Source organism: Dermochelys coriacea, chromosome 27 (assembly GCF_009764565.3).
Source record: "Dermochelys coriacea isolate rDerCor1 chromosome 27, rDerCor1.pri.v4, whole genome shotgun sequence".
In the NCBI taxonomy this organism is placed as follows: Eukaryota; Metazoa; Chordata; order Testudines; family Dermochelyidae; genus Dermochelys; species Dermochelys coriacea.
In genome coordinates this window covers 15,537,372-15,564,470 of record NC_050094.1, presented here as the reverse complement: position 1 = coordinate 15,564,470, position 27,099 = coordinate 15,537,372, and the positions used below count along the sequence as shown (strand labels likewise).

General features: G+C 49.6%; 1 protein-coding gene across 1 annotated transcript; it reads left to right on the top strand.

The window, feature by feature from the left end:
* Window positions 1-436: 436 nt before the first annotated feature.
* On the top strand, window positions 437-25,500 carry VAT1 (vesicle amine transport 1). Its single transcript, XM_038385471.2, has 6 exons — window positions 437-939; window positions 11,592-11,799; window positions 12,306-12,476; window positions 12,596-12,685; window positions 14,058-14,299; window positions 20,720-25,500. Exons 1-6 carry the CDS (start codon window positions 592-594, stop codon window positions 20,819-20,821), a joined length of 1,161 nt encoding a protein of 386 aa, XP_038241399.1. The 5' UTR covers window positions 437-591; the 3' UTR covers window positions 20,822-25,500.
* Window positions 25,501-27,099: the final 1,599 nt, after the last annotated feature.

Sequence of the window (27,099 nt, the reverse complement as noted above, 5' to 3'; positions counted from 1 at the left end):
TTTCAGTGTTCAAATTTGCACTTTATGAGCCCAGCTTGTTGCTGGCCTTTGGCTACCTTCTCTGGGAGCTTGGGTTTGACACTGGGGTCCTTACTTGTGGATTAAGTTCTGACTCCCCGTCCTCTCCCTGCTCTAACTCGCTAGACCCCAATCCGCTCCCAGGCTGGGTAAGAGAACCCAGGACTCCGGGCTTCCAGTTCCAGCCTCTGCTTCTCTGCGGGAGACACCGCGCCCCGTGGAGGGAGCTGGTGGCTCCGCTCCGTGCGCCGCCTTCCACGTTTTCCCTCACAGACTAACACGGCTGCTGCTCTGAAACCTCCTCCAGCCACGCCCCGGACTCCGGCTCCGGGTTTCCCCGCAAGCCCGCGCTCAGCCCAGCTGTTCGCCGCTGTCCGGCCGCGGCTGCCCGGTGTCTTGCGCCCGCCGGTCCCGGTCCCGGCCCCGGCCCCGGCCCCTCCGAGCCCCGCACCCGGCTCCGGCCTCTGCCCCGGGGGCCCACCCGAGCCCCGCACCGCGAGCCCGGCCCCTCCGGACCCCACCCGAGCCCCGCACCGCGAGCCCGGCCGCTCCGGACCCCACCCGAGCCCCGCCATGTCCGGGGAAGAGGCAGCGGCGCCCCCGGCCCCCGCCGAGCCGGCCCCCCCGGCGGAGCAGCAGGCGGCGGGCGGCGGGGACGCGCCCCCGGCGGAGCCCCAGTACCGGGCCCTGGTGCTCTCGGGCTTCGGCGGCTACGAGAAGGTGAAGGTGCAGGTGCGGCGGGGCGAGCCCAGCCCGCGGCCCGGGGAGCTCGCCGTGCGGGTCCGAGCCTGCGGCCTCAACTTCGCCGACCTGCTGGCCCGGCAGGGGCTCTACGAGCGGCTGCCGCCGCCGCCCGTCTCCCCGGGCATGGAGTGCGCGGGCACCGTGCTGGCGCTGGGCGAGGGGGTCACCGGCCGCCAGGTGAGACGGGGCCCGGGGTCGGCAGGGGGCCAGGAACGGGGGAGGCGAGCCCAGGGCTGGTGACCGTCTGACGGGCTCGGGGCGCTCCGCCCTTCCCGCCCCCAGACGGGGGCGGCAGCTGGGCGATGCCCCGGCGGGTCCCTCCCGGAAAAGGGGCGGGGGGGTCCCCCATTCCGGACACCGCTCCGAGGCCGGGAAACAATGGGGGCTGCGGTGCGCATGCGGCCGGGGGCCCGGGAGCGGCCGCCCCAGCTCGCCCCGGGGCCGGGCCCGCCGCTGGGTTCCGCCCGCGTGTGCAGCCAGAGGCGGCTGGTCTCGGGGTGGGGGTGTGCGGTGTTAGGGGCAGCGCCCATGTGGGGATGGGGTGTTTGGGGCGATTTCCCCCTTGCTGTGGGGCTGTGTGTGGGGGAGGTGGGGCACCCCCAGTTTGTGGCATGTCAGGTCCTTGCACCCCAAGCTGAACGATCCATCTAAATGTCTGCAGACAGCACAGGTGCTGGATCTCCGGGATGGGGCGGGGGGGCTGGCGCACCCCCAGCTTGGAGGGGTGTCCAGCATATCCAGGGTTTACAGTTTGGTTCAGTGGCTCTCAGCGCCCTCACTGTACGAACTGTTCCCATGCCCTTGGCTGACAGTGGGACAATGGAGATGGTGATAAATCAGCCAGTAACCCCATAGCCGGGGTGAGGGGGGCACTTCCTAGCCAGGTGCCTTCAAAAACTGAAGTCCCTTGATTGTGTGATGCAACATAGTGATAAAACGGGTATTGGCAGTTCTGTCACCAGGTAAAGCTGCATCCTCCAGATATGTTTCAGGCCCCTGATACTGGCCAGTACAGATATCCCGTGGCCACCAAAGTAATGCCCTTTAAGCCTCAAACACAGTTTGTAATAGCTCTGTCGGGAACCCCTCCTCATGCCTGTGGTCACGTTAACTAGTGGAAGCTAGACCTGTCTGTGATTGTACAATATCTATTCCGTGAGTTCAATAAAGAAACGTAGTTTTCATTCAGCACGAGACAGGAAAACAGGTTTCTGGTCTGTGCACAACATATAGTGGGAGAATAATCTTGTGAAGAGCAACAGAAATGACTAGGGAATGGAACCGCTTCCATATGAGGAGAGAGTAAATAGATTGGGACTGTTCAGTTTGGAAGAAAGATGACTGATGGGGGAGATGGGAGTGGTCTATAAAATCCTGACTGGTGGAGAAAGTGACTAGGGAAATTTACCCCTTCACATATCGGAAGAACCCAGGGGCACCCAATGAAATTAATAGGCAGCAGTTTTAAACATAAAGTATTTCTTCGTGCAACGCACAGTCAACCTGTGGAAGTCATTGCTAAGGGATATTGTGAAAGCCATAAGTATAACTGAATTAAAAAAAGAACTAAATAAGTTCATGGAGGATAGATCCATTAGTAAGAAAAGGAGTACTTGTAGCACCTTAGAGACTAACAAATTTATTTGAGCATAAGCTTTCGTGAACTACAGCTCACTTCATTGGATGCATTCAGTGGAAAATACAGTGGGGAGATATATATATACACACACACACACACAGAACATGAAACAACGGGTGTGACCATACACACTGTAAGGAGAGTGATCACTTAAGATGAGCTATTACCGGGCGGGGGTGGGGGAGAGAGAGAACTTTTTGTGGTGATAATCCAGGTGGGCCATTTCCAGCAGTTAACAAGAATGTCTGAGGCCAAGATGGTCAGAGATACATCCATGTGCTCCGGGTGTCCCTAAGTCTCTGACTGCCAGAACCTGGGACTGGACAATAGGGGATGGATCCCTTAATAAATTGCCCTGTTCTGTTCATTCTTTCTGAAGCATCTGGCACTGGCCAATATCAGAAGACAGGATGCTGGGCTAGGTGGACCATTGGTCTGACCTGGTATGGCCATTCTTATGTTCTTCTATATTACACTGTCCCTGTATTACTTTTCTCAGCAGGTGTTAGGCAAAGATGATTTTTCTTTATTGTCACTGTTACAAAAAGAAAAAACTGTTCCCAGATGGCCTATATTACCTGTGCTGAACAGAATGTCTATGACTGCTTCTCTACAAATGTAAAGTGTATCCGCCCACTCAGGGTGGGGCAGTTCCCATGAAGCTGGATTTAAATTAAACTGCTTTGAGGTCTCTTTGTAGAAATGGGTTTAATGAATTACATTTTAAATGGCAAAGAATTTCAATCTCATTAGGAGTTGTAAATCTAGCACTTGGCATATGTGCTGAGACATCACACTTTTGTGCGACAAAATTGTCTTCAAAATAAAAGCAGTATACTCTGATTTGGGGGCTTTCATCAAAAGCATATTTATGTGCTATTAAATGCAGTGTGTGTGCAACAAAGGTGGCTTATGGCGATGATCATATTAATGCATCAATCTCAGAGGCTAGTTTCTCTATGTCATTGTCTTTATGGGCAGAGCTCATTGATGAATGTTACTTAAGAGTTCTTCAATAGTAGAACAAAGATTCTGTATTTATTAGCTTTTTCTAAATATATGTAATTCTCTTATTTAATGGTTGCCTGCTTCAATCCCACTGCCACTAGCACGTTGTGGATGAGTCAGTAGAGACTGGCTGCTATAATAACACAAGTGTGCTATAGAAGTGACTTGCTCAGGTGCAGGTGTGAAGCTTTCAAATTAGAGTTGCCAGAACTGTTGATTACAAATTAGTAGTTTTTATTTTGACTGGGATGTTTTGTCTCAACACTCTGTAGCTGCTGTCAGGTGCACCGTCCTACAATAAGGAGGAAGTTAGCTTTAATGAATGATGTTTCAGTCCTGGATATGCTGCAGGGGACAATATATCTGCCTGTTTCTGATAATTATGAGATATGTAATAAACATTGACTGTGTTTCTAACATGGCTTAATCCAGGGGGAAGGAGAAGAGCCTTGGCTAAGATATCTGAGCATTAGAATACTTGGCAGTAATGATTGCCACCACAGATCTTCATCTGCTTTTAAGCTACCTAAATGAATCTTTTTCTGGGAAAATGCAGTCTCTCTGACCATATTCTGTGGATTATTTCCTCATTTCTGGTCTTTAAGTTTTAGTGCAGCTGATTACTGTTAGTTGTCTACCTGTCCAGTTCTCATTTTGAGGAATTAAACTGCTATATTGTATTCCTTTCTCCCTGCTCTCATGAGTTTACAATCTAGATAGACAAAGGTTGGGAATGATTTCTGGAGCCTGTAAGCACTACTGCAATAAAAATAGCTTACTATTAACATACTAGATCTGCTCTGGAACAACATACGGTATATATTTCATTTAAAGATCAGTTTGGGGTTTTTTTTAGAAGACTTCCACCCCTCACCTGCTAATAGCAGGTTTATTTAATAGATTGCTGTTGTCATAGTTTCTCCTGAAGAGTTTAAATGGATGTTAATCTGTCTGGCAGATCAATCCTGAGTGTGTTATAAACATGTTACTTTTGGGAGTCATGTCTCACTTCAACTAAATGGAGAACATTTCTAAGATAGTCTTGAAATTCACCGCTGGTTATAGAACCTTAAAATTACCACCATTCCTGTGGCGGACACCCATCCAGAAGTGGTTAGTACCCTCCTGGCTTTCTTCCTAGCATGTATTGCTGTGCAGTCACTAGTTTAGGGCAGGTGAAACATGTTACTCATACCCACTTGCTGATGAAGGGCTCTCAGCAGAGCAGATTGCAGTAGCAGAACGCATCTGTTTGACATCAGCAGTTTGGGGAATAAAATAAAAGTGTCCAAGTTCGGTAAACTTGTGGCTGGCTGCGTGACTGTTTGAACAGGGGTCATCCTTGCTGTCCCCAGAAATGGAGGGAAGACGTGGTGATCCTACAGTGAGCTGAAGGCGTGTGCTCAACCACCCCCCCGAGTGTGCATGATGTATGTGGAAAATGCTTGTGCATGTTGTAAAAGGGTTCATGTAAGAGGTGAAGGATGCAGAGCATCAATAACACTTTTTTTCCTGACACTGCTGCCAAATAAATACAGGATTTCCTGCCAGCAAAGGAAGATTGTGTTTTCTTTTAGCATGAAGGATGCATGGCTCAGGAGCAGTGGAGGCTTCAGGGATAAGCAGTTCCAGTGATGTTGATTTTACATTGTCTCCAGAACCAGTTTCAGGCATCCACCAGCATGCTGGGGGGAGGCTATTTATTGTCAGGAAGAAATGTCTAGTTATAGCTTAATTTTAAAAGGAGAATCTTCTTGGGAATCTGGCTAGTATGAGATCAGCTGCTGAGGCCCTTTGTCTAAGGGTCACCTGGCTGGTGGCCTGCATGGACGGGATATCTCAGGGGAAAATAACTCTGTGTACTGGCTGGAGCAAGCTGCTACCTGAGCCAGGTTCCAATATCTGAGATTCTGTTGGAGCTAGGTGAGGGCAATGTCGCGGGGCAGACAGTCTTTGAGAGGGGGGAGATCAGATGGAAGAGTGTGGAGTTCTTATTTCTGGCTTTTTATGAGGCTTTGCATGAGCAAAATTGCATGCTCGTTGGAGTTAGAACCCCTGTGATGCTCTCCCCTCCACCCCATACCTGGCAGCCTGAGCGCTGTTTCTGAACGCAACCAAAACACGATTGGCCCCAGTTTCAGCTTGGAAGGCGATTGCTACAACTATTGCAAACGCTGTTTGCCAGCCTTAGAGCTGATGAGGCCTCACTGAGACCACTGCAGCATGATTCTGGCTTTGCTCTGTAGATCACGGTTATCTTTGGAAGTACGTCGGACTGAAATGCCCTCTTTGTCTTGTTTAATTCTCTCATTAAAGCTTTGGTAGCTCATTGACAGACATGCCAAGTTTTTTTCCTGTCACCTGTTATCATTGGGTAACAGTCGTGACCGTTTCAGACGTGTCTAGGGAATGTATTCGCAAAGCCTCTCAAACAAACCTTGATTATTAAATATGATTCCGTTACACTCGCCCCTCCCCGCAGCAAAAACATTTCAGTTTGCTCAAGTGTAAATGCCAAACCCACACAGCTATGAGCCTTTCCACTGCCTTGGCGGTGCCTCTCTGCTGTCCAATATGCTGCTATCTGGTTTTGCTGGCCCCCCTCCCGACACACTAGGAACAGATGCTCCCTGTCTGGGGGGATGAGAGCAGCTCACTGGAGAGGCTTTGGGTTTCATGCATCTGGAAGCAAAACTAAATTTGAAAGATTTGCACCCACACTGAAACTAAGGGGACATCTACATTGCAGGTAAACATCTGTGGTTGGCCCATGTTAGCTGACACTGCGAGGGAGGAGGGTCCCAGAGTCCAGGCTCCAGCCCAAGCCAGGACATCTACACTGCAGTTTTATAGCTCCACAGATCGGCTGTGAGCCTGAATCAGCTGACACAAGTCAGCCACGGGTGGTTAATTGCAGTGTAGACACGTCTTGTCTTCTCAGTACACAGCCTGTTCTCTGTGCTCTTAAAGTTACAAGAGAGGTTCAAGGTGGGAGAGCTAACATCTTTTATTGAATCCACTTCTGTTGGTGAGAGAGACGTGCTTTCGAGCTTACACAGAGGTCCAGTAAGTTCGGCATGAGGTGAGAGGACTGCGTTATCCTCTGTACTTCCTGAATATAGAGCAAAGTGAAATCTGAAGGTCTCCTTAGGTGTCTGGCAGGACAGACTTAAGCTCTTAGCTTACCCCATGCACTTGGGTTTACTGAGTGGCATCTGAACGCAATGGCTGCACATTTTGAGAATTCGCTCCATCACGCTGCCATGTGGAAAGGCTTTTCTTCCACATGTGCATACCCTTAAGTTGCCTTTGAAGAACGTCAGATTCTTGTATCTGATAGAAGTGTATGTAGTTTGTGGAGATATGGTTGGTTCGTACAGTGGTTATTCCACATGTCTTAATTGTATGCTGCCCATCCCCTCCCAGTGCCATCAGAGAGTAGAGCTGGTTCTGTTGATATCCTTCAGCCTTGATGTAAACTCCGTTGTGATGTTGAGTTCACCTTCAGCCACATTGTTTTCTGCTGTGATTCCCTTGAGATTTGCAGGGTCAGGCCATTTAACAAACTGTCCTGGAAACTGCTCTTACGTTGAAATATTTCTTATCATTATCTGAGGCTTCTTTTAAGAGCAGAAGCTTAAAGCAAAGGCCTGTACTGTGGAAGGAAATCTCTTCTACACAGGCTTCCCTGCTGACATCCTAGCAGGGAGTTTTTGGTGCATCTGTTGGACTCTGTGTGGCGAAATCACTTCCAAAAGAGGAGAAATATATGGAAATTGCCTTTGTGACTTATCAGCTGACTCCTATAACAAATGTCACATGCCTCTTTTAATGCAGAGTTCAGAGGGGCTCGGTTACTTCCCCAAAATCCTTCTTCAGAAAACATCTGAGGCATCAAGAATCTAGAACTGCTCATTGCACATACTGTTAAAATATAAAAAGTCTGGTAAAAAATGCAATGCTTTCCTAGTCGTTCCCTCCCTGGACTGATGCTCCTAGAGTATCCCCTTCACAGCCTTATTTGAGACTCTGATAGCAGCTAACGTTTGGGACGGTTTTTGAGTTCTGGTGATTGGTAACTCCGCATTCCCAAAATGTATTATACTGTTTCACAGCTGGAGCTACTGCTTGAGCAGTTAGTATTGGCGCTCCATAAATAACATCCTGAAGCACACCCCAGAGCTCCAGGCCTTTGCCAGGTAATACTGACACTATGCCAGCTTTCTGCACATAGTTCTGTAGTCGAAAGGCACCAGGCATGAATGTCTGGACACTCCTAACCTTCCCTTAGTCATTCAGAATGAACAGTGATGCAAACAGAACATGAAGCAGATGACTCTGCTGGACTGAACAGCGCCTTAAAGTTGGGCATGCTATAGTCAAAGACAGATCTTACTAACCCAGTGCAATCATCTGCCGAGGAGTCTGTCCACGCGCAAACAAATTCAGCCATGAACATAAGAGCAGCCATACCGGGTCAGACCAATGCTCCATCTAGCCCAGTATGCTGTCTTCCAACAATGGCCAACGCCAAATGCTTCAAAGGGAATAGAATAGGCTATTATCAGTTATCCATCCCATATCATCCAGTCCCAGCATCTGGCAATGAAAGGCTTAAGGACACCCAGAGTATGGGGTTGAATCCCTGACCATCTTGGCTAATAGCTAGAGCTTTGTGCAACTATGAAATTTGTATCCACATCCAATCCACGCTCCCAAATATGGTCTGTGGATATAAAGCGGATACTGATAGGCCATTCCTAGGCCTATCCTGCTGGAACTGATCTAATTCTTTTTTGAAACCAGTTATAGTTTTGGCCTTCACAGCGTCCCCTGGCAAGGAGTTCCTCAGGTTGACAGTGTGTTTGTGTGAAGAAGTGCTTCCTTCTGTTTGTTTTTAAACCTGCTGCCTGTTAATTTCATTGGGTGACCCCGCGTTCTCGTGTTACGTGAAGGGGTAAATGACACTTCCTGAATCACCTTCTCCACCCCAGTCGTGATTTTACAGGCCTCGAGCATCTCCCCCCTTGGCCGTCTCTTTTCCAAGTTCAACAGTTCCAGTCTTATTAATCTCTCCTTATATGGAAGTTGTTCCATACTCTCAATTATTTGTGTTGCCCTTCTCTGTACTTTTCCCATTTTTAATATTTTTTTTTTTGAGATGGGCAACCAGAACTCCACGCAGTATTCCAGGTGTGGGCGTACCATGGATTTATACAGAGGCATTATGATATTTGCTGTCTTATTATCTGTCCCTTTCCTATGGTTCCTAACATGCTGGTCGCTTTTTTGACGGCCGCTGCACATTGAGCAGATGTTTTCAAAGAGCTAAGCACAAAGACTCCAAGATCTTCCTTGAGTGGTAACAGCTAATTTAGACCCCATCATTTTATAGGTATAGTTGGGATTATGTTTTCCAATGCACATCATTTTGCACTTATCAACATTGAATTTCATCTGCCATTTTGTTGCCCAATCACAGTTTAGTGAGATCCCTTTGTAACTCTTCAGTCTGCTTTGGACTTTACCCTGAGTAATTTAGTATTGTCTGCAGATTTTGCCACCTCACTGTTTTACCCCTTTTTCCAAATCATTTATGGATATGTTGACCCATAGGTGATGGGGGGAGCACAATTGAAAGGATGGGGGGGTCACATGACCACTCCACACATTGCTTCTGCTGCCCATCCATTGACCCTTTATATGCTCCCCTTCTCGCTGTCCTCCCCCAACTTTGCCCCTTCACCCACCACCATCCCCACTGCTCCTCCATAAACCCCAGGTGGAGCACATCCTGCACCCAGTGCTGTGTGGAAACCCTGGTAGGAGCTCTCAGCACACCTGTAGCCTGCCCAGTGGGCTCCTTCCTCCCCAGCTGCCGCTGGCTGGGCCAGCACCCCAGGAAAGCCTAAGACTCTCCTACATGGGGTGCTGCCCAGGAGGAACCAAGCCCTGCATGTGCCAAAGCCACCCGGAGCCCCTGCCAGTGCCAGGTGGACACTACACTGGCACGGGGGAGGTTTGCCACCCTTCAGAGAAACCCTGGAGTAGGGAGGGGAAGCAATTTCCAGCCGAACCTGCAGGCTCCACAGCGGCCCCCTGGGCAGGGGTGTAGTGTCCTTCCCCCTCCCCCCCACTGCCCCTTGTCCTGGTCCCAGTGAGCATGGGGCTGCTCCGTCCCTTGGGTGATGGGTGCCCTCCCCTGCTGAGCCACCTCTGGCTGAGCTCCACAGCCACTGAAGCCCCTGGAGTCAGGTTTTCCGGTGCACAATGCCTCTTCCCCCAATAAATTGTGTTCATCAGTGTCTGATCATTCTGTTCTTTGCTACAGTTTCAACCAGTTTGCCAGGTTTTGAAGTCAGGCTGACCGGCCTGTAATTGCCGGGATCGCCTCTGAGCCTTTTATAAAAATTGGAGTCACATTAGCAGCTGGTCCAGAGGCTGATTTAAATGACAGGTTACATGCCACAGTTAGTAGTTCTGCAGTTTCATCTTTGAGTCCTTCAGAACTCTTGGGAGAATATCATCTGATCCTGGTGACTTATTACTGTTTAATTTATTAGTTTGTTCTAAACCCACCTCTATTGATGCCTCGGGTTGGGATAGTTCCTCAGATTTGTCACCTAAAAAAGAATGGCTTGTGAATCTCCCTCACATCCTCTGCAGTGAGGACCTCTGCCAGGGTGGCCAAACTTACTGACCCTTTGAGCCACATGACAATCTTCAAAAGTTTGAGAGCCGGGGCTCGGGGCTTCAGCCCCATGGGAAATGCTTGTCGGGAATTGGGGCTGAAGACCGGCTCCTGCTGAAGCCCCGAGACCCACCCTCCTGCTGAGCAGAAGCCCAGACCCCACCACCCTGCTGCAAGGTAGAGGTCTTGAGCTCCACCCCCAGTCAGGTAGGTGGAGAATGTGGGGAGTGTGTGTGTGTGTGTGTGGGGGGGCCCCTTGAACTGCACTTTAATAGTAAAAGAGCCGCATGTGGCTCAAGAGCCACAGTTTGGCCACCCCAACCTATTGAAAGAATTCATTTAGCTTCTCTGCATCGGCTTTGTCTTCCTCGAGTGCTCCTTTACCACCTCAATCCTCCAGTGGCCCCACTGATTGTTTGCAGGCTTCCTGCTTCCAATGTACTTAAACATGTTGCTAATAGTTTTTGAGTCCTATGCTAATTGCTCTTCAAATTCTTTTTGGCCTGCCTCATGGGAAAACTCTGTGCTGCTTAGAGCAGTGATGTTGCTGTAATGCCTGCAGAATTGCCAGGTGTATAAACCAGTGCAGGAATCTCTGCAGAAGTTGTAGAACCAGAGAGGAATTTGCCAGTGTCTGCAGAGAAATGCATGGTATAGCTTCAACTACATGACTGGGCTCTTCCGCACAATGTCTGTATCCATTTCAACATTGTGAAAGTGCTGGATATCCTGTTGTTGTTTGAGAGCTAGCAATGAGAATGGTCCCTGCCCTAAGGAGTTTACACCAACCACTGTGCCACTAGGAGCCAACAGAAAACCTGAAGTGAGTCCATGTGTCGGTCTTCTGAGCTGTCTGGCAAAGTAGAAAGTATAAATTCTCTCCACTGTGGTGCTCTTCTGTCATCACAACTATTGGAGCGCTCTTACTTGTGGTTTCAAGCTTACATCACTAGATCGCATGGTCCCGAGACACTGCTGCCTTCAAGCAGACGAGGCCCTTGTTCGAGAGGTAACTCTCAAAGGGAAGCAGGTGTCACAGAATGGCTCTAGGCCTTGGACAGCTTCTTGTCCCTGTTTTGGGAATTCTCCCCCCCACCCCTCCCTGCCTTGCCTCAAGTTTCAGCCCAAGCTTCATGTTCTAAGTGAAGCTAAACACCAGAAGTTTGCTGCTCCCTTTTCCAGTCTAGTATGTCGCACAAAGCTGGGCCAACACAGCAAGTAGGGTCGTGTCAGGGAACCTGGCTAGGGGGATGGCTGTACTTGTATTGAGTCTGTGGAGGAGGCAAAGAGTCTAAGCATTCCCAGCCAGAGACCAGGAGCAGTCCAGGCACTGAAGACCTGTGTGTTGTTTGTAAATAAACTGGCGCTGTGCTTAGTGCTGTGGGCTAAGTGCAGACTGGGATGCACAGGATGCTGTGTGTGACCTCCCTGCTGACCCAGAGCATGCCACTATTGGCCCTCTCACTCTCTCTCTCCTCTCTCTGGCCTTAGGTTGGTGATAAGGTGATGGTGCTGGCCAGAGCAGGGCTCTGGCAGGAAGTCGTGACTGTCTCAGCCAATCAGACTTACCTGATGCCTGACGGAATGAGCTTCGAGGAAGCAGCCGCCTTTCTGGTCAACTACATCACGGCGTACATGATCCTCTTTGACTTTGGGAACTTGAGACCCAATCAGAGCATCCTCATCCACATGGCTGCCGGTAACGTATGCCCAGCACGTCCCGACAGGGCTCAGCCTATGGGGAGTTGGCTTCAGAATGGCCAGTCCAGCTGCTGGGAGGGGACATGACTTAGGCTGTTGGACAAAGGGGTGACAAACCTGATATAAAGGCTTACACAGATCAGTTACACAGGTGCTGGGTTGGCACAATATCCCACTGTGCTATTGGCCGATCCGATCCACACCCCGGCCTGTTGGATGGCACACAGTAAAATCAGATGGGTCTTATTGTATTAAAGCCCTGAGCACCATAGTGAGCTGGCAGATCCAAGGGCCATATTAATTCGCCTGAGGCCATCAAGCTCTTAGGCTCAAAGCATGAGGTTTTTCTGAACCACAGACAAATCCTTCACTCTGAGATTGAGCCATGGCCTGGAGTCGTGTGTGTGTGTGCAGGGGGAGGCAGCAGCACAGCCGGGGACTGGTTTGTCTCCTATGCCCCTTTCCTGTCCACTCCTCTAATTCCCCCATTGCTGCCTGTTTCAGGGGGGGTGGGAACGGCTGCCATTCAGCTCTGCAAGACGGTGGAGAACGTCACCATCTTTGGCACTGCCTCTGCCTGCAAGCATGACGCCCTCCGGGAAAGCGGGGTCGCTCACCCCATTGACTACAGGAGTATGGATTACGTGGAGGAAGTCCGGAAAATCTCCCCCAAAGGTACCGTGAGCGACTGGGGGGAAGACTGGGTGGGATGGGGCTCCCCTACCTCACTACAGGCCTATCCCTCAGGAAATGGAAGGAAACGGCCTGTTACTCTTTGTGCAAACTCTCTCTAGGAGTCGACATTGTCTTGGATCCACTGGGAGGATCGGACACATCCAAAGCATTCAATCTCCTGAAGCCAATGGGCAAACTCATAACCTATGGTGAGTATGAGGGAATGATGCATCTACTGAACAGCTGATCAGTGGTTCTCAAACTTTTTGTACTGGTGACCCCTTTCACATTGTAAGCCTCCGTATGTGACCCCCCCCCTTATAAATTAAAAACACTTTTTTTCATGTTTAACACCATTATAAATGCTGGAGACAAAGCAGGGTTTGGGGTGGAGGCTGACAGCTCACGATCCCCCGTGTAATAACCTCGTGATCCTCTGAGGGGTCCCGACCCCCAGTTTGAGACCCCTTGGCTGATGTCAGCAGGCCAGATTCCCTGTAGGGTGGGGTTATGCATTAGGGCCTGGGGGGTGGAGGAGTGGCTCTGCATGAGAGCACTCTTACTGGTTTTCCCCTAGCCAGGTCCTGAGGGAGAGCAGCCCACAGTGGCTTGTTATCACATTAGTCTGAGCTCTAGTATCTGCTCTGTCTGGAGGATCACACAGGTGAGAAAGCAGGATTCCTACTGGGGGTTTGGTTCGCTCATGTCTCATTTTGAAAGCTGCAACCCTAGAGTCCTGTCTCTCTCCCTGCTCGAGAGATGCAATTCACTCCACTCCCTACACTGACCTCTGCCTCCAGTATCAAATCTCCCCTGCACAGAGAGTTGCTTCCCAGTCTGAATACACACATGCAGGGTGAAGTGGGATTTGTGTCCCGCACATGAGATCAGTTGCAGTGAGTTTATCCTGGTTCAGGCTGACTTAATTTGCAGCATTCATAGAAGCTCACTTTTTTTTCTGTGGGGTGTGTGGGTGACGTGGTTTGAAGCTACCGAATACTTCTCTCTCCGTTCCCCAGCTGCAAAACACAGCGATTCTGTCCCCACAGACAAAGCCCTCACATAGCCCAACGGGATATGCAGGAATCTCACGCTGACTGCATTCCGCCCCTTGGCATTGGCCTCCTCACTCTGTGGACTGCAGAGTGTTTTGGCAGGATTAACCATTACAGCGGACCAGGCTCTGAAACCATAGGTTGGGGTGGATTCGGCCAACGCTGCTGGCTGCATTTTAGCATCAGCAGTACTCTGACGTTGCACCAGTCTCACTGCCTTGGCACCTAAATCTAGCTGTGTTAATTTGCTGCCTGTCCCAAGATAAGAAACTGTCAGGTTTTGAATACTTACTCTAGCAATGACCCTGCACGTCTGCTGGCCCAAAGGGGTCTCTGTTGCATCACTCAAAGCCTATTTGCTTCTACCTTTCTTTGGTAGATCCTGGCCTTACCTGATCCTGAGTATGCAGGTGGAGTAAGTACTCTGTGCTCTCTGAACTGTCTTAGATCTGGTGCACTGGGTTCTTCACCAGGCATTAGCTTTTTGTGAGCTCTGAGCGTGACTGTGGCCTTGACTTCCTCCTAGGTGTGGCCAACCTGCTCACTGGGCAGAAGAAGAACCTGATGGCCATGGCGAAGACATGGTGGAACCAATTTAGTATCAACGCTCAGCAGCTCCTGCACCTCAACAAGGCCATGTGCGGCTACCACCTGGGTTACATGGATGAAGAATTTGAGCTCATTGGGGGTGTTGTGGCCAAGCTGGTTAGCCTGTACAATCAGGGCAAAATCAAACCCAAAATAGACTCCGTATGGCCCTTTGAGCAGGTGAGTCTGAGTCGTGGTGCAGGCTGGCAGCCTCCGTAAGAGAGAGTGCTGCAGGGAAAGCTGCTGCTCCTGTTCTTAGCTGGGTTCGGCAGAGTTCTGGGTCACGGTCTCTGGGATTGGTTTTGTTTTGCAGTCAAGATCCCAACCAAGATGGGCTGTGTTGTGCCATGTGCTGGATCTGGACACATTGAGACAGTCCCTGAGCCAGAGAGCTTATAATCTAAATAGACAAGCCAGACAAAGGGTGGGAGAAGGGAATATTATTATTTCCATTTCACAGACGGGGAACTGGTCCAGAGAGATTAAGTGTCTGGCACGGGGTCACGCTGGGAGCGTCAGAGCTGGGAAATGAACCCAGATCTCCTGCATCCCAGTTTAGTCTCAGCCACAAGACACTACTCTCCCCACGGCAGTGCTGTCATGCGGAGAAGAGCCATGCAGCATGTACTGGAACTGGCTGGGTGACTGGCATCTGAACTAAGTGGCTGAAGCCTTCAGCACTCTGTACCAGTGTCCCTTTGATTTCCACTGGATTTGGAGCGTCAGGCTCTCTGAGGCAGGAAAAAAGGAAAGGAGGACTTGTGGCACCTTAGAAACCAACAAATTTATTTGAGCATAAGCTTTCATGAGCTACAGCTCACTTCATCGGCAGGAACTGTGTGTGCCCTGTGCCTTGCGCAGTGGGGCCCTGATCCTCGACTGCGCGCTAGCACAATACAAATAATTACTCTCCCCTGGGAGACCTGGGTTCGAGCTCCACCATGGAAGCTAGGCCAGAGGTGAAGGAGTGCAGCCCTCTTGTTCCCCCAAAGCTCCGGCTGGTTAAGGAGCATTGTCCTTTTTCTTGCAGGGAGTCTCCTAATGCGTTAACCTCTACTTGCCTCCCCCCCCCCCAATCCAAACTGGAAGGATGGAGACTGGATCTTGGAGCCTCTAGGATGGGTTTAAATTGCGGCAGTGAGGATTACAAGAGACACTGACTTGCTTAGGGAACCTGTACTCAGCAGTATAAACTAGGGGGGCTGGAACAATGTGTACAGTGGGGGTGCTGAGAGCTATTGAACCAAATTATAAACCCTGCATATGTTGGAAACCACTTCAAGTCAGGGGGTGCAGTAGCAGTCCCTGCACTCCTTGTTCCAGCACCTATGGTGTAAACTGAAGCAGATTATCAAGCTGGGTGCTGTTCACAGGATTAATGAATCTCCTCTCTGTCAGGCAGAGAGCTACCAGCAGGAACTCGGCTTAGATTGCTAGTGTCAGAGCCAGGTGTGGCTGCTAGTAGTAATGGAGCGAGCACAGAGTGCCAAGCGCTAAGTGGTATCTTGGAGGAGAGATCCTGAGGGAATCTGGAGTAAAATGCAGGAGGCCTCTAGGGACTGGGTAATGTGCTGGGTGTCTGCATGACTGATTTTCTGTTGGTCCATGCGTGGTAAGCCTGGAATCGCAGCTCATCAGAGTGGGGGTGTGTGCAGGCACATGGGAGAACTGGAGGGTGAACTTGCATATCAGGACCCCAAAGTCCCCTGTACAGGGCTGTGAGGCCTTGGGGCTGCGGAATCCCTGGGGCCAGAGCAGGGGAACCCTGCTGCAGCGGTGGACGGCAGAGTCCTGGGGAAGAGGCCAATGTACTGACTTCACTCGACAGCTGTTGGCTCCTACATGCTCGTCACTGGGTTTGGGTTGGCACAGGCTGTGGTTTCTCCCTGGGGGGAGGGTGGGGAGAAGGGGGCGTATCCTGCTGAGTATGTGTTCTTTTTGTGTCCTGCAGATTCCTCACTCTGAGTGGGAGACATCTGTGCTTGTTCTCTTCCCCTTAGCAGAGTAACTCTCTGTCTGTGCCCAGGGCTACTCAGTGTGCTCTGGGAACTCTTTGCTTAAGCAGCCAGCCCACGTAGAGGAGGAGCCTTGTTCCCAGCCATGGGAGTGTTGTCCCAATAGCACAGGCTGCCCTGCAGAAAGCAAAGGGGGAGTTGGGAGTGGCCATGGGAGGAGTGTGGCCAGGCTTGTATTTGCTGTGTGTTGGATGCTCTCATCCTTGGTGTGGGGAACGTTGGAGCCGGCTGTGGACCTACCAGAGTCCCTGGCTGCGCATTGCGGATACAGCCTGTGCACTCGAAGGCCCAGCCTGGGTCCCAGCTGCATGTAGGACGTGTGCTGTGCATGTCATACTAGAGACTGCGTTGAATCTCTGCTCATTAATTACAGAGGAAACTGTATTTGGATGGGTGGGTCATTTTGTTGCTTTACCCTCAGATTTTTCTGCTGATTGGAAACTGAGGCAGCAGAACAAAGTGGAGATGCTGCAAAGTGAAACTGCGGCTTCCTAAACGGCTGTTACACATTTCTGCATTTGGTGCATCCTTATGTCCAATCTAATTCTGCTGTAGACTCTGGACTCTCCACTCTGAGCTGTCTCTGGGGCGGGGGGAGCTCTTACGAAACTAGATCTTTCTGCTAAACCCTGCGTGTTGTAATAGATGGATTCAAACCAGCGTTGCTAACGAGAGAATTCTCCTGACGCAGACCCTGCCCTGCTCTGCTCAGTCACATAGCACAGCGATAGTTTGAGATGACTGCTCTGCAGAGTGGTCTTTAATAGTTTCAGAGTAGCAGCCGTGTTAGTCTGTATTCGCAAAAAGACAAGGAGTACTTGTGGCACCTTAGAGACTAACAAATTTATTAGAGCATAAGCTTTCGTGAGCTACAGCTCACTTCATCGGATGCATTTGGTGGAAAAAACCACCAGTTTTTTCCACCAAATGCATCCGATGAAGTGAGCTGTAGCTCACGAAAGCTTATGCTCTAATAAATTTGTTAGTCTCTAAGGTGCCACAAGTACTCCTAGTCTTTAATAGTGTGATGAAAAAATTCCCAAACCAAGTATTGTAAAGGGCCCTAAAAGACTTGAGGATCAGAAAACAATGCCTGGCTAGAGGATGACAGAGAATTACTGCACTGGTTTGCTGTCACCATTTGTGACCTAGTCCAGAGTTAAACAATGACTTCAGATGAAATGGGCTCTGAGAAAAGAGCTGACATCTTTACTGCTTCCCAGCGAGAGACCAGAACCAGGATAGCAGGGGACCTGTGGGTCGGGATTCAGGGCATCTGCAGAGCTGGGCGTGAGGTGCATGGACTGATAATGAATGGGACTCTGGGTTTGAAGATGAGCTGGGATGTGGGCACAGTGCCTGCCAAACATGTCTTGGTTTCAGGCACAACACAGCTGCAAAGACTTTAGACAGGTTTTAGAGGAGTAGCATGTTAGTCTGTATCGGCAAAAACAACGAGGAGTCCTTGTGGCACCTTAGAGACTAACAAATTTATTTGGGCATAAGCTTTCATGGGCTACTTCATCAGATGTATGGAGTGGAAAATACAGGAGCAGGTATAAATACATGAAAAGATGCGAGTTGCCTTACCAAGTGTGCGGTCGGTCTAACAAGACAATTCAATGAACAGGAGGATACCAAGGGATGAAAAAACTTTTGTAGTAGTAATGAGAGTGGCCCATTTCAAACAGTTGACAAGAAGGTGTGAGTAACAGTAGAGGGAAATTAGTATGGGGGGAATTAGGTTTAGGTTTTGTAATGACCCAACCACTCCCAGTCTTTATTCAGGCCTAATTTGATGGTGTCCAGTTTGCAAATTAATTCTAGATCTGCAGTTTCACTTTGGAGTCTGTTTTTGAGGGTTTTTTTTGTTGAAGAATTGCCAACTGGAAATCTATCTGTAACTGAAATCAACATTTAAAAAAACCTAACCCATTTCCAAGCCTGGGGTGATTGGTGTGGTGCTGTTAAAAGTCCTTTATGTATCTCCTTTGAAGACAGATTTGATTAAGGTGGCTGGAATGTAGTCAAATGCCCACTTAGCTGCTGACTCTCCCTGAGCTCCTCATGTCTGCCCAGAGCAAGGGATTGTCTGGCTAAGCTGGGGTCACATGGTGTTTTCTCTGGAGATAGTGGTGGTTCTGTTAATTGTATTGCCCATTGTTCTCTGCAGAGATTGTCAGCTTCTGGCATACACTAGAATTGCTTAACCCTCCTCTACAGCTCCAGACCTTGAGATCAAACATCACCGTGTGGGGCAAGAGTGCTGGTGGATCATGCTCAAGAGCAGGGCTGGAGGGAGCTGTGCGCCTCTCCTGCCGAATGGGCCAGAATCTCCACCGGGGAGCTGATTTGTAAGACAGGCAACCTGGAGTGGCTTTGCTACCCGAAATCTGCTGGCCAATAGCAATTGTGGGAGCCAGGGGTTAAGCCTCAGGAGTTTGCTGGACTCTACCAAGCAGCTTCTGGAGCCTGCCAATATAGCTCTGATTTCAGTCTAAGCACATCAGGCTGCCCGAGCTCAGAGCGGCCCAGAGCTCTGCTTCTCTGAGCTTAATTGTCCAGGTTGCCTCATAGGTGTTGGGCAGAGGCCACCCAAGTCATCTCTGCTGTCAGTGAATGGACAGTAATGCATGGAGGTGTGTTAGCCCTTCAGGCCTAGCCAGGGGCAGAACTCCTCTCCAGTGAGGAGCAGAGCTGGGTGACTTGTTCCCCTTTACCCAGAAAGAATAGCTGCTTTTCAGGTCTCGACAGCAGAAGCCAAAAGCGGGAGGGGGGGGAAGTTTCCTGTAGAGGGTCTTGGAGTAACCTAGGCCCAAAATACAGAGGTGCGAAGGGCTTGAAGAGTGATGGAACTGTGTCTCCACTAGTTGAGTCTCACCGAAGGGCCAGCATGGTGCGGCAGGAGGGTGCTTGCTACACTAGAGCCAGCCAGTCTCCAGGGGTGGGTGAGAGAGGGATTTGTCAGAGACTTCGCTGCAGGAAGGAGCAGATTTCTCTTTCCGATGGTAATTTGTAGCCCCTTTGCTGCTAGCAAAGCACGTGCATTAGCTCGTAGCCGTTGGTGTCAGATTGGCTTCTGCTCCAATCAGTGTTTGGGCCAGTACATGCTTCATGCCTGTGCCCTGCTCTCACTGAAGCATTCAGGTAGAGCTACGTGGATGGAGACACCACAGACAGTGAAGGCAGGGCTGGGTTGTTTAGAACCCAGCATGGTGGTCCTGAACATGCATCAGTAGCATTTTCCTGTCCAGTCCTGGGACTTCCCAAGCCTGCCCTGATTCGACAGCGGGTGCGGGAGATGTTTGCCCAAACTGAAGTGCCTGCTAGATGTTAAGACCATGCTGTCAGTTTTGTGTTGGGAAGCGCCATGGAGTGGGCCCTTCTTTGAGTCCAGTTCTGTGAGGTGCGGGGGGATGCCGCTAGGAAACCCTTCCAGAGCTGGGGAGACACTCGGGTGCTTACCAGGTAGTTAGTTACCTGGTAAAACATCTTATGTCGCCCTCCCCTGCCCTTGGTTCTAATCTCCCTTTCCTTTCGTTACCTGCAGTCTGTTTAAATTAACTCTGGCAGGAGGCGTGAGCTGCCTGTGCATCACTGTGCTGATCTCCTCCTGCCGGAAAGAGCAGCTCATCATGGGACTCTGATTGCATTACTAGCAAACAGCTTCTGCATGCATTGATCTGGCCATCCACTTTGTAATGAGCCAGCACCTCCCAGTGGGTTTGTGCAGGAGGGAGTGCGGTGCTCCAGACAGACACAGGCGAACGTGAGCATCTCATCAGCATGTCTGCTTGGTATGGTGACGAGGACAGCACCTTCCAGGGAACTGAAGGCGAACTGCTTCTTCCTGGCTTTCCAAACTGACTAGAGATGGAATGGTCCAAGCCTGACACTCTGGGAGCCTTCACCATAGGGCAGCTGGACTCGGCAGCACTGCTGGTTACTCCAGCTGGGGCTCAAAGCAGCAGGATCCTTGTGACTAGCATGAGATGTCCCTGCAAGGTGTGCCAATGGCCCTGTCCACTCTTCTCTCTGGTGGTGACCACTGAGTGGCATGGTCATCTGCAGACATGGCTTATCCCTGACGCAGCGTGGCTAACGCTGGGGGCTAGAATGTGCTGCACGTTTTTAGGCAGATCTCCCCACTGATTCCAGACTGATGGTACTGTATGGCCTTTACCTAGCACTAAATGCTTTTCTCCCTTCCTGACAATAGGCTGTCTCTCAGTAGCTGTTTTGGCAGTTTGTTTGTGTCGCAAGAAGCCTTAGCAGTGCCAGTGTAACCTATTGGACATATTCCTCCTTCCTCCTGGCTCTCTATTCAGTGGGACACCCTGGAGTGCACTGCCCTGTGCCCATGTGCTCTGAGCGCTCTCTCCCCGCGGAGACAGTGTGGGATAGCTGCCCAGGATTACCCAGCATTCTCCGTTGTGTGGGATGTGTGAATGCCCAGCAATTGCTGACCCATGGTTATGCTGTAAATGAAAACGTCACTGTGTGGACACCCCTGAGCTGGCATGTCGCCTGAGTAGTGCAGCAAGGCAGGTGTGGATCTCCTCTCACGGGACTTTTTTCTTTCTAGGTGGCTGATGCCATGAGGCAGATGCAGGAGAAGAAGAACATTGGGAAAGTCATCCTTGTTCCTGAACTGCTGAAGGAAGAACCCAAAAAAGAGGAAAACTAAAGCAAGGAGACCTGTCTGCAGGTTGTGAATTTGTGGTTTAACTCCTAACCCTTTTGGGATCTGGGAATGGACGGCTCAGTCCCTGCCATCTTCCTCATTAAGGGAATGATACATTTTTAAAGCCAGTTCTAGGACTGTGAGCACCTTGGGTTGTGAATCATAGGCACCTGCCATAGCCAGCCTCTCCCAGGTGTGATTGTGTAATATTGAATGTGACGCCTCCAGCCTTAGCCCTGCTTTTCTCACCTGGTTGTTATATTTCCTTTCCCAAATTCCAAACCAAGTTCTTTTTCTCTGGCAACACCTCTCTGGCCTCCAAGCAGTCAGTGACTAATGGCTGCGTAGTATGTTGCTGCAAAGTGTAAACGCAAATTATTATGGCAACCATTGACTGTCTCCATAGAAACCGAGCCCTTTTTGCAGTCTTAAGATGCACGTTCAACAGACGAATGTGCCAAGCCAGAGATGCTTGTCAATGAAATTGCTGTGGGAAAATAACATCAGACCTTGCATTGTTCTGTTGTGCTGGTTATTTCTTTGCCATTATTCCTGCTGTCACAACACTTCCCTTCCTCCTCCCCCTCCTCTTCCCCACCCCCCCACCCCCAATCAGCTGGTAAAAGGCCAGTTTTTCTAAGCCCAGCTTAGTATCTTACATGCTGGTCACGCTGTAGCTTTTTAATTTGCTGTTCCTTCTCTGTGCACGCTGCATGTAACCTGAGGAGGAGTTAGGCTGGTGCTATATGAATACTAAAGAGAAATTTCAATTCAACAATTTGCTCTCGTCCATTTTCTGGTCCCAAACCGTTAGGGAAAGTCTAAACCAATTCTGTGGTCAAGGCTGGGTCTGGAGACTGAAAGAACTCAGCTGTGTCTCTGAAATGACTGACCCATTTGTGTTGGCTCTATGTGCTTTGTTAACGTTGGGCTCTGAATGTCCGTCAGGCTAAACTTCACCCTCGTGTTTGTTACCAAGGGCTGCAAATGTGAAAAGGTGTCTACAAGACTGGGACAAAACAAGCCTCATGGTCGGCTTTTGCTTCTGCAGTTGTGTGTGCTCCCTGGAGAGCCAGCGTGTGGTTCTGAGTGAGTCACACACTGTCTGGGCTTAGACCTGTCGAACCCGCTGGTGTGAGGCTCTCGCCTGATTAGATCCTGGCTTTTGTTTTGCACTTTCCACTCCAGTTTTAATTGGCTTTTCAGATTCTCCCCTTGTCCCAGGCTGTCCCCATGGCCTCTGCCTGTCCCTATGGCTGGTTAGCTAGCGCTGAAAGGGGGCTTGCAGCTTGTCTGCTCGAATCATGAAGTGCCAGTGTTTTCAGGGTACTTCCTCGTGCTGCTGAGATGCTGGGAACTGCCCAGTGGGCTCCTCTCCCAGGAAGAAAACTGGGCTTGCCCATGCCAGGCATGCAGGAAAAGCTGTGGGTGGGAACCTGAGCAGTTCAGTCTGTGAGCATCTAAACTTGTCCTTGTCTAATGTCCCGACTGGCGCTGCTCCTTCCAGCGGCGCTCGGTCTCCTGCTGCATTCCCAGGACTTGGCGCTTGTGTTGCTATTTGCACTTGCTGTAGCAATGCAGGTTTGGTCCTGCTGGGTGGCGGATGGTGCAGTAGCTCAGGCTTTGCTTGTATTTTGGATTTGGTAACTGAAGGGACCAAGCCCCCACCCACCCACATTTTGTAAAGTGCCATAGCAGAAGCAAAATGCTGCTCTTAAATAAGAGCAAACATGGATCTCCTGGGCTGTGAACATCCCCTCCTGCTGGGTCCCTCCCCCCCCATTAAAGAAAACCTGGTCCAGCATCAGCATGAGGACTTTATTGTGCAGGGAAAAGGAAGGCGACGGCCTGTGTTAGCTGCAACCACCCCAGGAGGCCTAAGTGGTGCTTCACTAAGGCTTGGGCTACACTTGGAACTAACGTCGGTGGAACTACATCGCTCAGCCATGCAGTTTTATCGACCTAGCTCCCAGAGTAGATAACGTTGCTCCCAGCGACACGGCCACTGTCTCTCGGGGGGCACGGTCCATACACCGACAGGACAAGCCTTCCTCTTGGCGCAGGCAGCTTCTTCACTGTTGCGCTACAGTGGGGCAGCTGCATTATCTCATCAGCACAGCCTGGGTTTCAGTTCCCAGCTCTCTTACCCTGTTGTGCTGCATGAGGCCTGGAATCTGGAGGATTCACTTCAGGTATAAAATGGTGCCCCACGTTTAGGACTTCAGAAAGGGAACCACGATTGGGTTCAGACCCTCTTCTGTCTTCGTTCCTTCCATTCACAACACGGGAGTTGACTCCCCCGATGTGATGCAGCGGAGCTCACAAGCACAACTTTTTTCTAACCTTTTCTAAATACAAACTCTCCTCGCTGGGTTTTTCCCCTCTCAGAACTGCTCCTGCCCAGTGAATTAGATTTTACTTTCCAGTATTTCATGCCATTTCACTGCAGGTTTATAAAAACAGTTCAGACACTTGTTTGCGCTAAAAGGAAAAGCCCAAGACCTACTCTTGTCCAAATCTTGGCTTCACCTTGAGACAGGAGGAGTCTGGACAAACTGCACCGCAAAGCTTCAGGTTCTCTAGAGTCTTTGAAAGGGGGAAAATGATCCCACTGTCCTCCTTTCCTTGGCTCTACTCTGCCAGCTGAGAGCATCTGGTGCCTTATTCCGGACAGCCCTATCCTGGGCACTATCGCAAGGCTTTTGTAGTCTAGTCCCCCTTTTGATACAGCGTGAAGGAAGCAAATGAGAATATCTTGTATCTTCCTGTAGGACAACTCTGACGTATGCTGCATTTCATAGAAAACAGTATCTCAGTGCCTTTTCTAGACCACTTGTAAGACTAGCAAGTCACTGAAGCCTTTGCCATACTGGCCTCTTAAAACACTGCCAAAAATCTAGTGTGCTGCATAATAGATATGGCTTGTGGTACACAAGCGACCTAGCTCTGCTTACCCTCCACCTTGATATACTCCTCGTACACGTGTGTTTTATGGACTCTCCAGGCTGATCCCTGGAAGCTCCTGCTCCAGAGCCTAAGCAGCAGCGCCTGCTGTAAGGCAATGCCTCACCCAAGTTGGCTGCATTTGGATGTGGCCAAAGGTAAAGTCAGCCTGCCAGTGAGAGTCCGTATCTCTAGGCCTGTCCTCTTGCAAAGGTTTGCTGGTAGTGGCCTCTCCTGGGGCTGAGGACATTGAGGATTTGTCGCCATTGCGGAGATTCTCTGGAATTTCTTTTCTCTTTGTTTGCAATGTGTAGTTGATGGTGAATTTTCTACCTATAAACTTCTGATGCCCTTTTCAGTCTGACTTCTGAATCCTTCTGAGCAATTAGGTAGTCCATGATAAGAAATTTAGCATTGGACCTGCACCGCAGTAGCTGCGTTTTCTACGGAAGATTAAGTGTAACCTTGCGCTTTACTGCCTCACTGACTAATGCTCTGTTCTAGATTTTTATAGTAGCCTTTATTTTCCCTGGCGTTTTAGGGCCCAGTAAGTATTAAACCTACTGATTTGTCAGTCTTAATACAACTTTATTACCAGTGTCTCAAACAACTTGTTAAACAGCGAATTGTTCTAGCAAGGACCAAAGCACAATGTCATTCCACTCCAGAAGATGTCTGATTAGAAGGAAGCATGCTGAACAGTTGAGGGCACAGCTGGTGTCATCCAGGGAACAGAGTGCCATGTTGCCTCTTAAATTGTGTATTGTTCCAAAATAACTGAAGTGCAGCTTAATGTTCATTTTGCTAATTGATCATTTTGACTCAAATCTTGTGCCAAGGGGGCAAAATGGCTGAAGAGCAAAAGTTTGTGTCGTGATGCTATGAGCACTAGCTAAAAGTTTGTGTTCCCTGCACTCTCTCCTGCTCCAGTTTGCAGGGTGTTCTGCCTTTGGTATGTATGTGTAGATTGTGAAATCCAGTGGTATCTGTCTAAGTGTGACCTGAGCATCATTGCTGTATCTGTAACCAAAACTGCCAGTCCAGGAAGGGGCCCTTAAACACAACTTTACGTACTTTGCCATCCCCAGGCAGCTTTAGAACTAAAAAGCTTGTTTAGTTTAATAAGAAACTTATTTAAAGTTACAATTGTTTCTTGCACCTGGAAGATGGGAGTGGAGCTCGGCTTGCACAAACATAAGCCCTGTTGAGAACTGTAGCTACACCAAGACAGTATTTGAGAGATGGGGAAAGGTCCTACAGACACCAGGGAAAGGAGTTTAGCTGTATGTTTAGTTACAAACCAGCTGTGTGAAGTAGAGTTGTGGGCATCAGACTTCAACCAATGCAGGAATCTGACCCATCTGCAGCTGCTGTCAGAGGTATAAGACCACTCCTGTTGCCAAATGAAGTCTTTGATGCCCCAAGCGCTGGAGATGGCAAAGGGTGATGGGCAGGTAGTGTATGAGCACGGTGTGAGAATGTGTTGCTCTTGGAGACTCTTACGACACATGGCAGTGTCTGTACCGTCCAGCTGATTTGCGGAGATGTGATACCAGTGGCTGTTGTCCTACAGCACGGCGTCTTTAAAAATAATTATATTCCGCTTTGTGCGTGTAACCAAGTTGAACAGAAAGCGATTGTGCCAATGCTGTTTACATGACTACAATGTGTAATGCTCTTCTGCCTAACGTTGCCGTATGCCTTATGTGTTTCAAATGTTAATTAAAAGCATAACAAAACCCTTGCTGGCATGTTTCTCTGCTTGTGACGATGTTGGGGTTAAGCATAAAGCAAAAGTTCATGGGTTTGTCAGCGGCCCAGCAATCCATCTGTAGTTCCCTTTGTCAGACCCGGGCAGGCCCGTCCCATCCATCTCACACTCGTTCATGTGACCGAAGAAATCTGGGAGCAATAAATGCTCCCCAGTCTGTCATGGAATCGTAGACTTTAAGGTCAGAAGGGACCATTCTGATCGTTTAGTCTGACCTCCTGCACAACGCAGGCCACAGACTCTCACCCACCCACTCCTGTAACAAACCCCTCACCTATATCTGAGCTATTGAAGTCCTCAAATCATGGTTTAAAGACTTCAAGGTGCAGAGAATCCTCCAGCAAGTGACCTGTGTCCCACACTGCGGAGGAAGGCGAAAAACTCCTGGGGCCTCTTCCAATCTGCCCTGGAGGAAAATTCCTTCCTGACCTCAAATATGGCGATCAGCTAAACCCTGAGCATGTGGGCAAGACTCACCAGCCAGACACCCAGGAAAGAATTATCTGTAGTAACTCAGATCCCACCCCATCCAACATTCTATTACAGGCCATTGGGCCTATTTACCACTAATAGTCCACAATCAATTAATTGCCAAAATCATGTTATCCCATCATCCATCTCCTCCATAAACGTATCGAGCTTAATCTTGAAGCCAGATAGGTCTTTTGCCCCCACTGCTTCCCTTGGAAGGCTGTTCCAGAACTTCACTCTTCTGACGGTTAGAAACCTTCATTTAATTTCAAGTCTAAACTTCCTGATGGCCAGTTTATATCCATTTGTTCTTATGTCCACATTGGTACTGAACTTAAATAATTCTTCTCCCTCTGTGGTATTTATCCGTCTGATATATTTATAGAAAGCAATCGTATCTACTCTTTTGGTCAGGCTAAACAAGCCAAGCTCTTAGAGTCTCCTTTCATAAGACAGGTTTCCCATTCCTCGGATCATCCTAGTAGCCCTTCTCTGTACCTGTTCCAGTTTGAATTAATCTTTCTTAAACATGGGAGATGATGTCAATTTGGATCAGTAACACTGGGAGGGGAGCCAAGGTGGGAAGATTCAAGACCTACCCTATGGGTTTCAGATAGCCATTGGCTCATGCTTGCAATGGGGGTTAGTGGATTTAGCAGCAGAGCGGCTAGCTGAAAGGTGAATGGGATAACTATGCAACATGAGCCGGGCAAGCTCTTGTCAGGTCCTGCAGTGACCCGCACAGCAGAACCTGGATGGGTACAATTGTCACCCCTTGTTACTAGAAACTTATTGGGGGAGCACAAACCAACATTAGAGAACACACGTAGAACTACTGGACTGCTTCTCTGCTGGCACGAATGCTAAGCAGCCCTGGAAACATGCTCTAGGCAGGCTTGAGCCTCCCCCGCCAGACTTTCAAGCCTACCCTCCCCCTTCCCTTTTGTGGGGCTGAGTATAAAGCAGGCATCTCCCCTGTGGAAGAATGTGCTGGGTCTGAAAGAGGAGCCTGAGCCCATGGAGCCGGCTGAAGAGGATCTTGTTGCCTGACTAAATATTCTTAAGGATGTTTTTCACCTCCAACTCTTCACCTTAG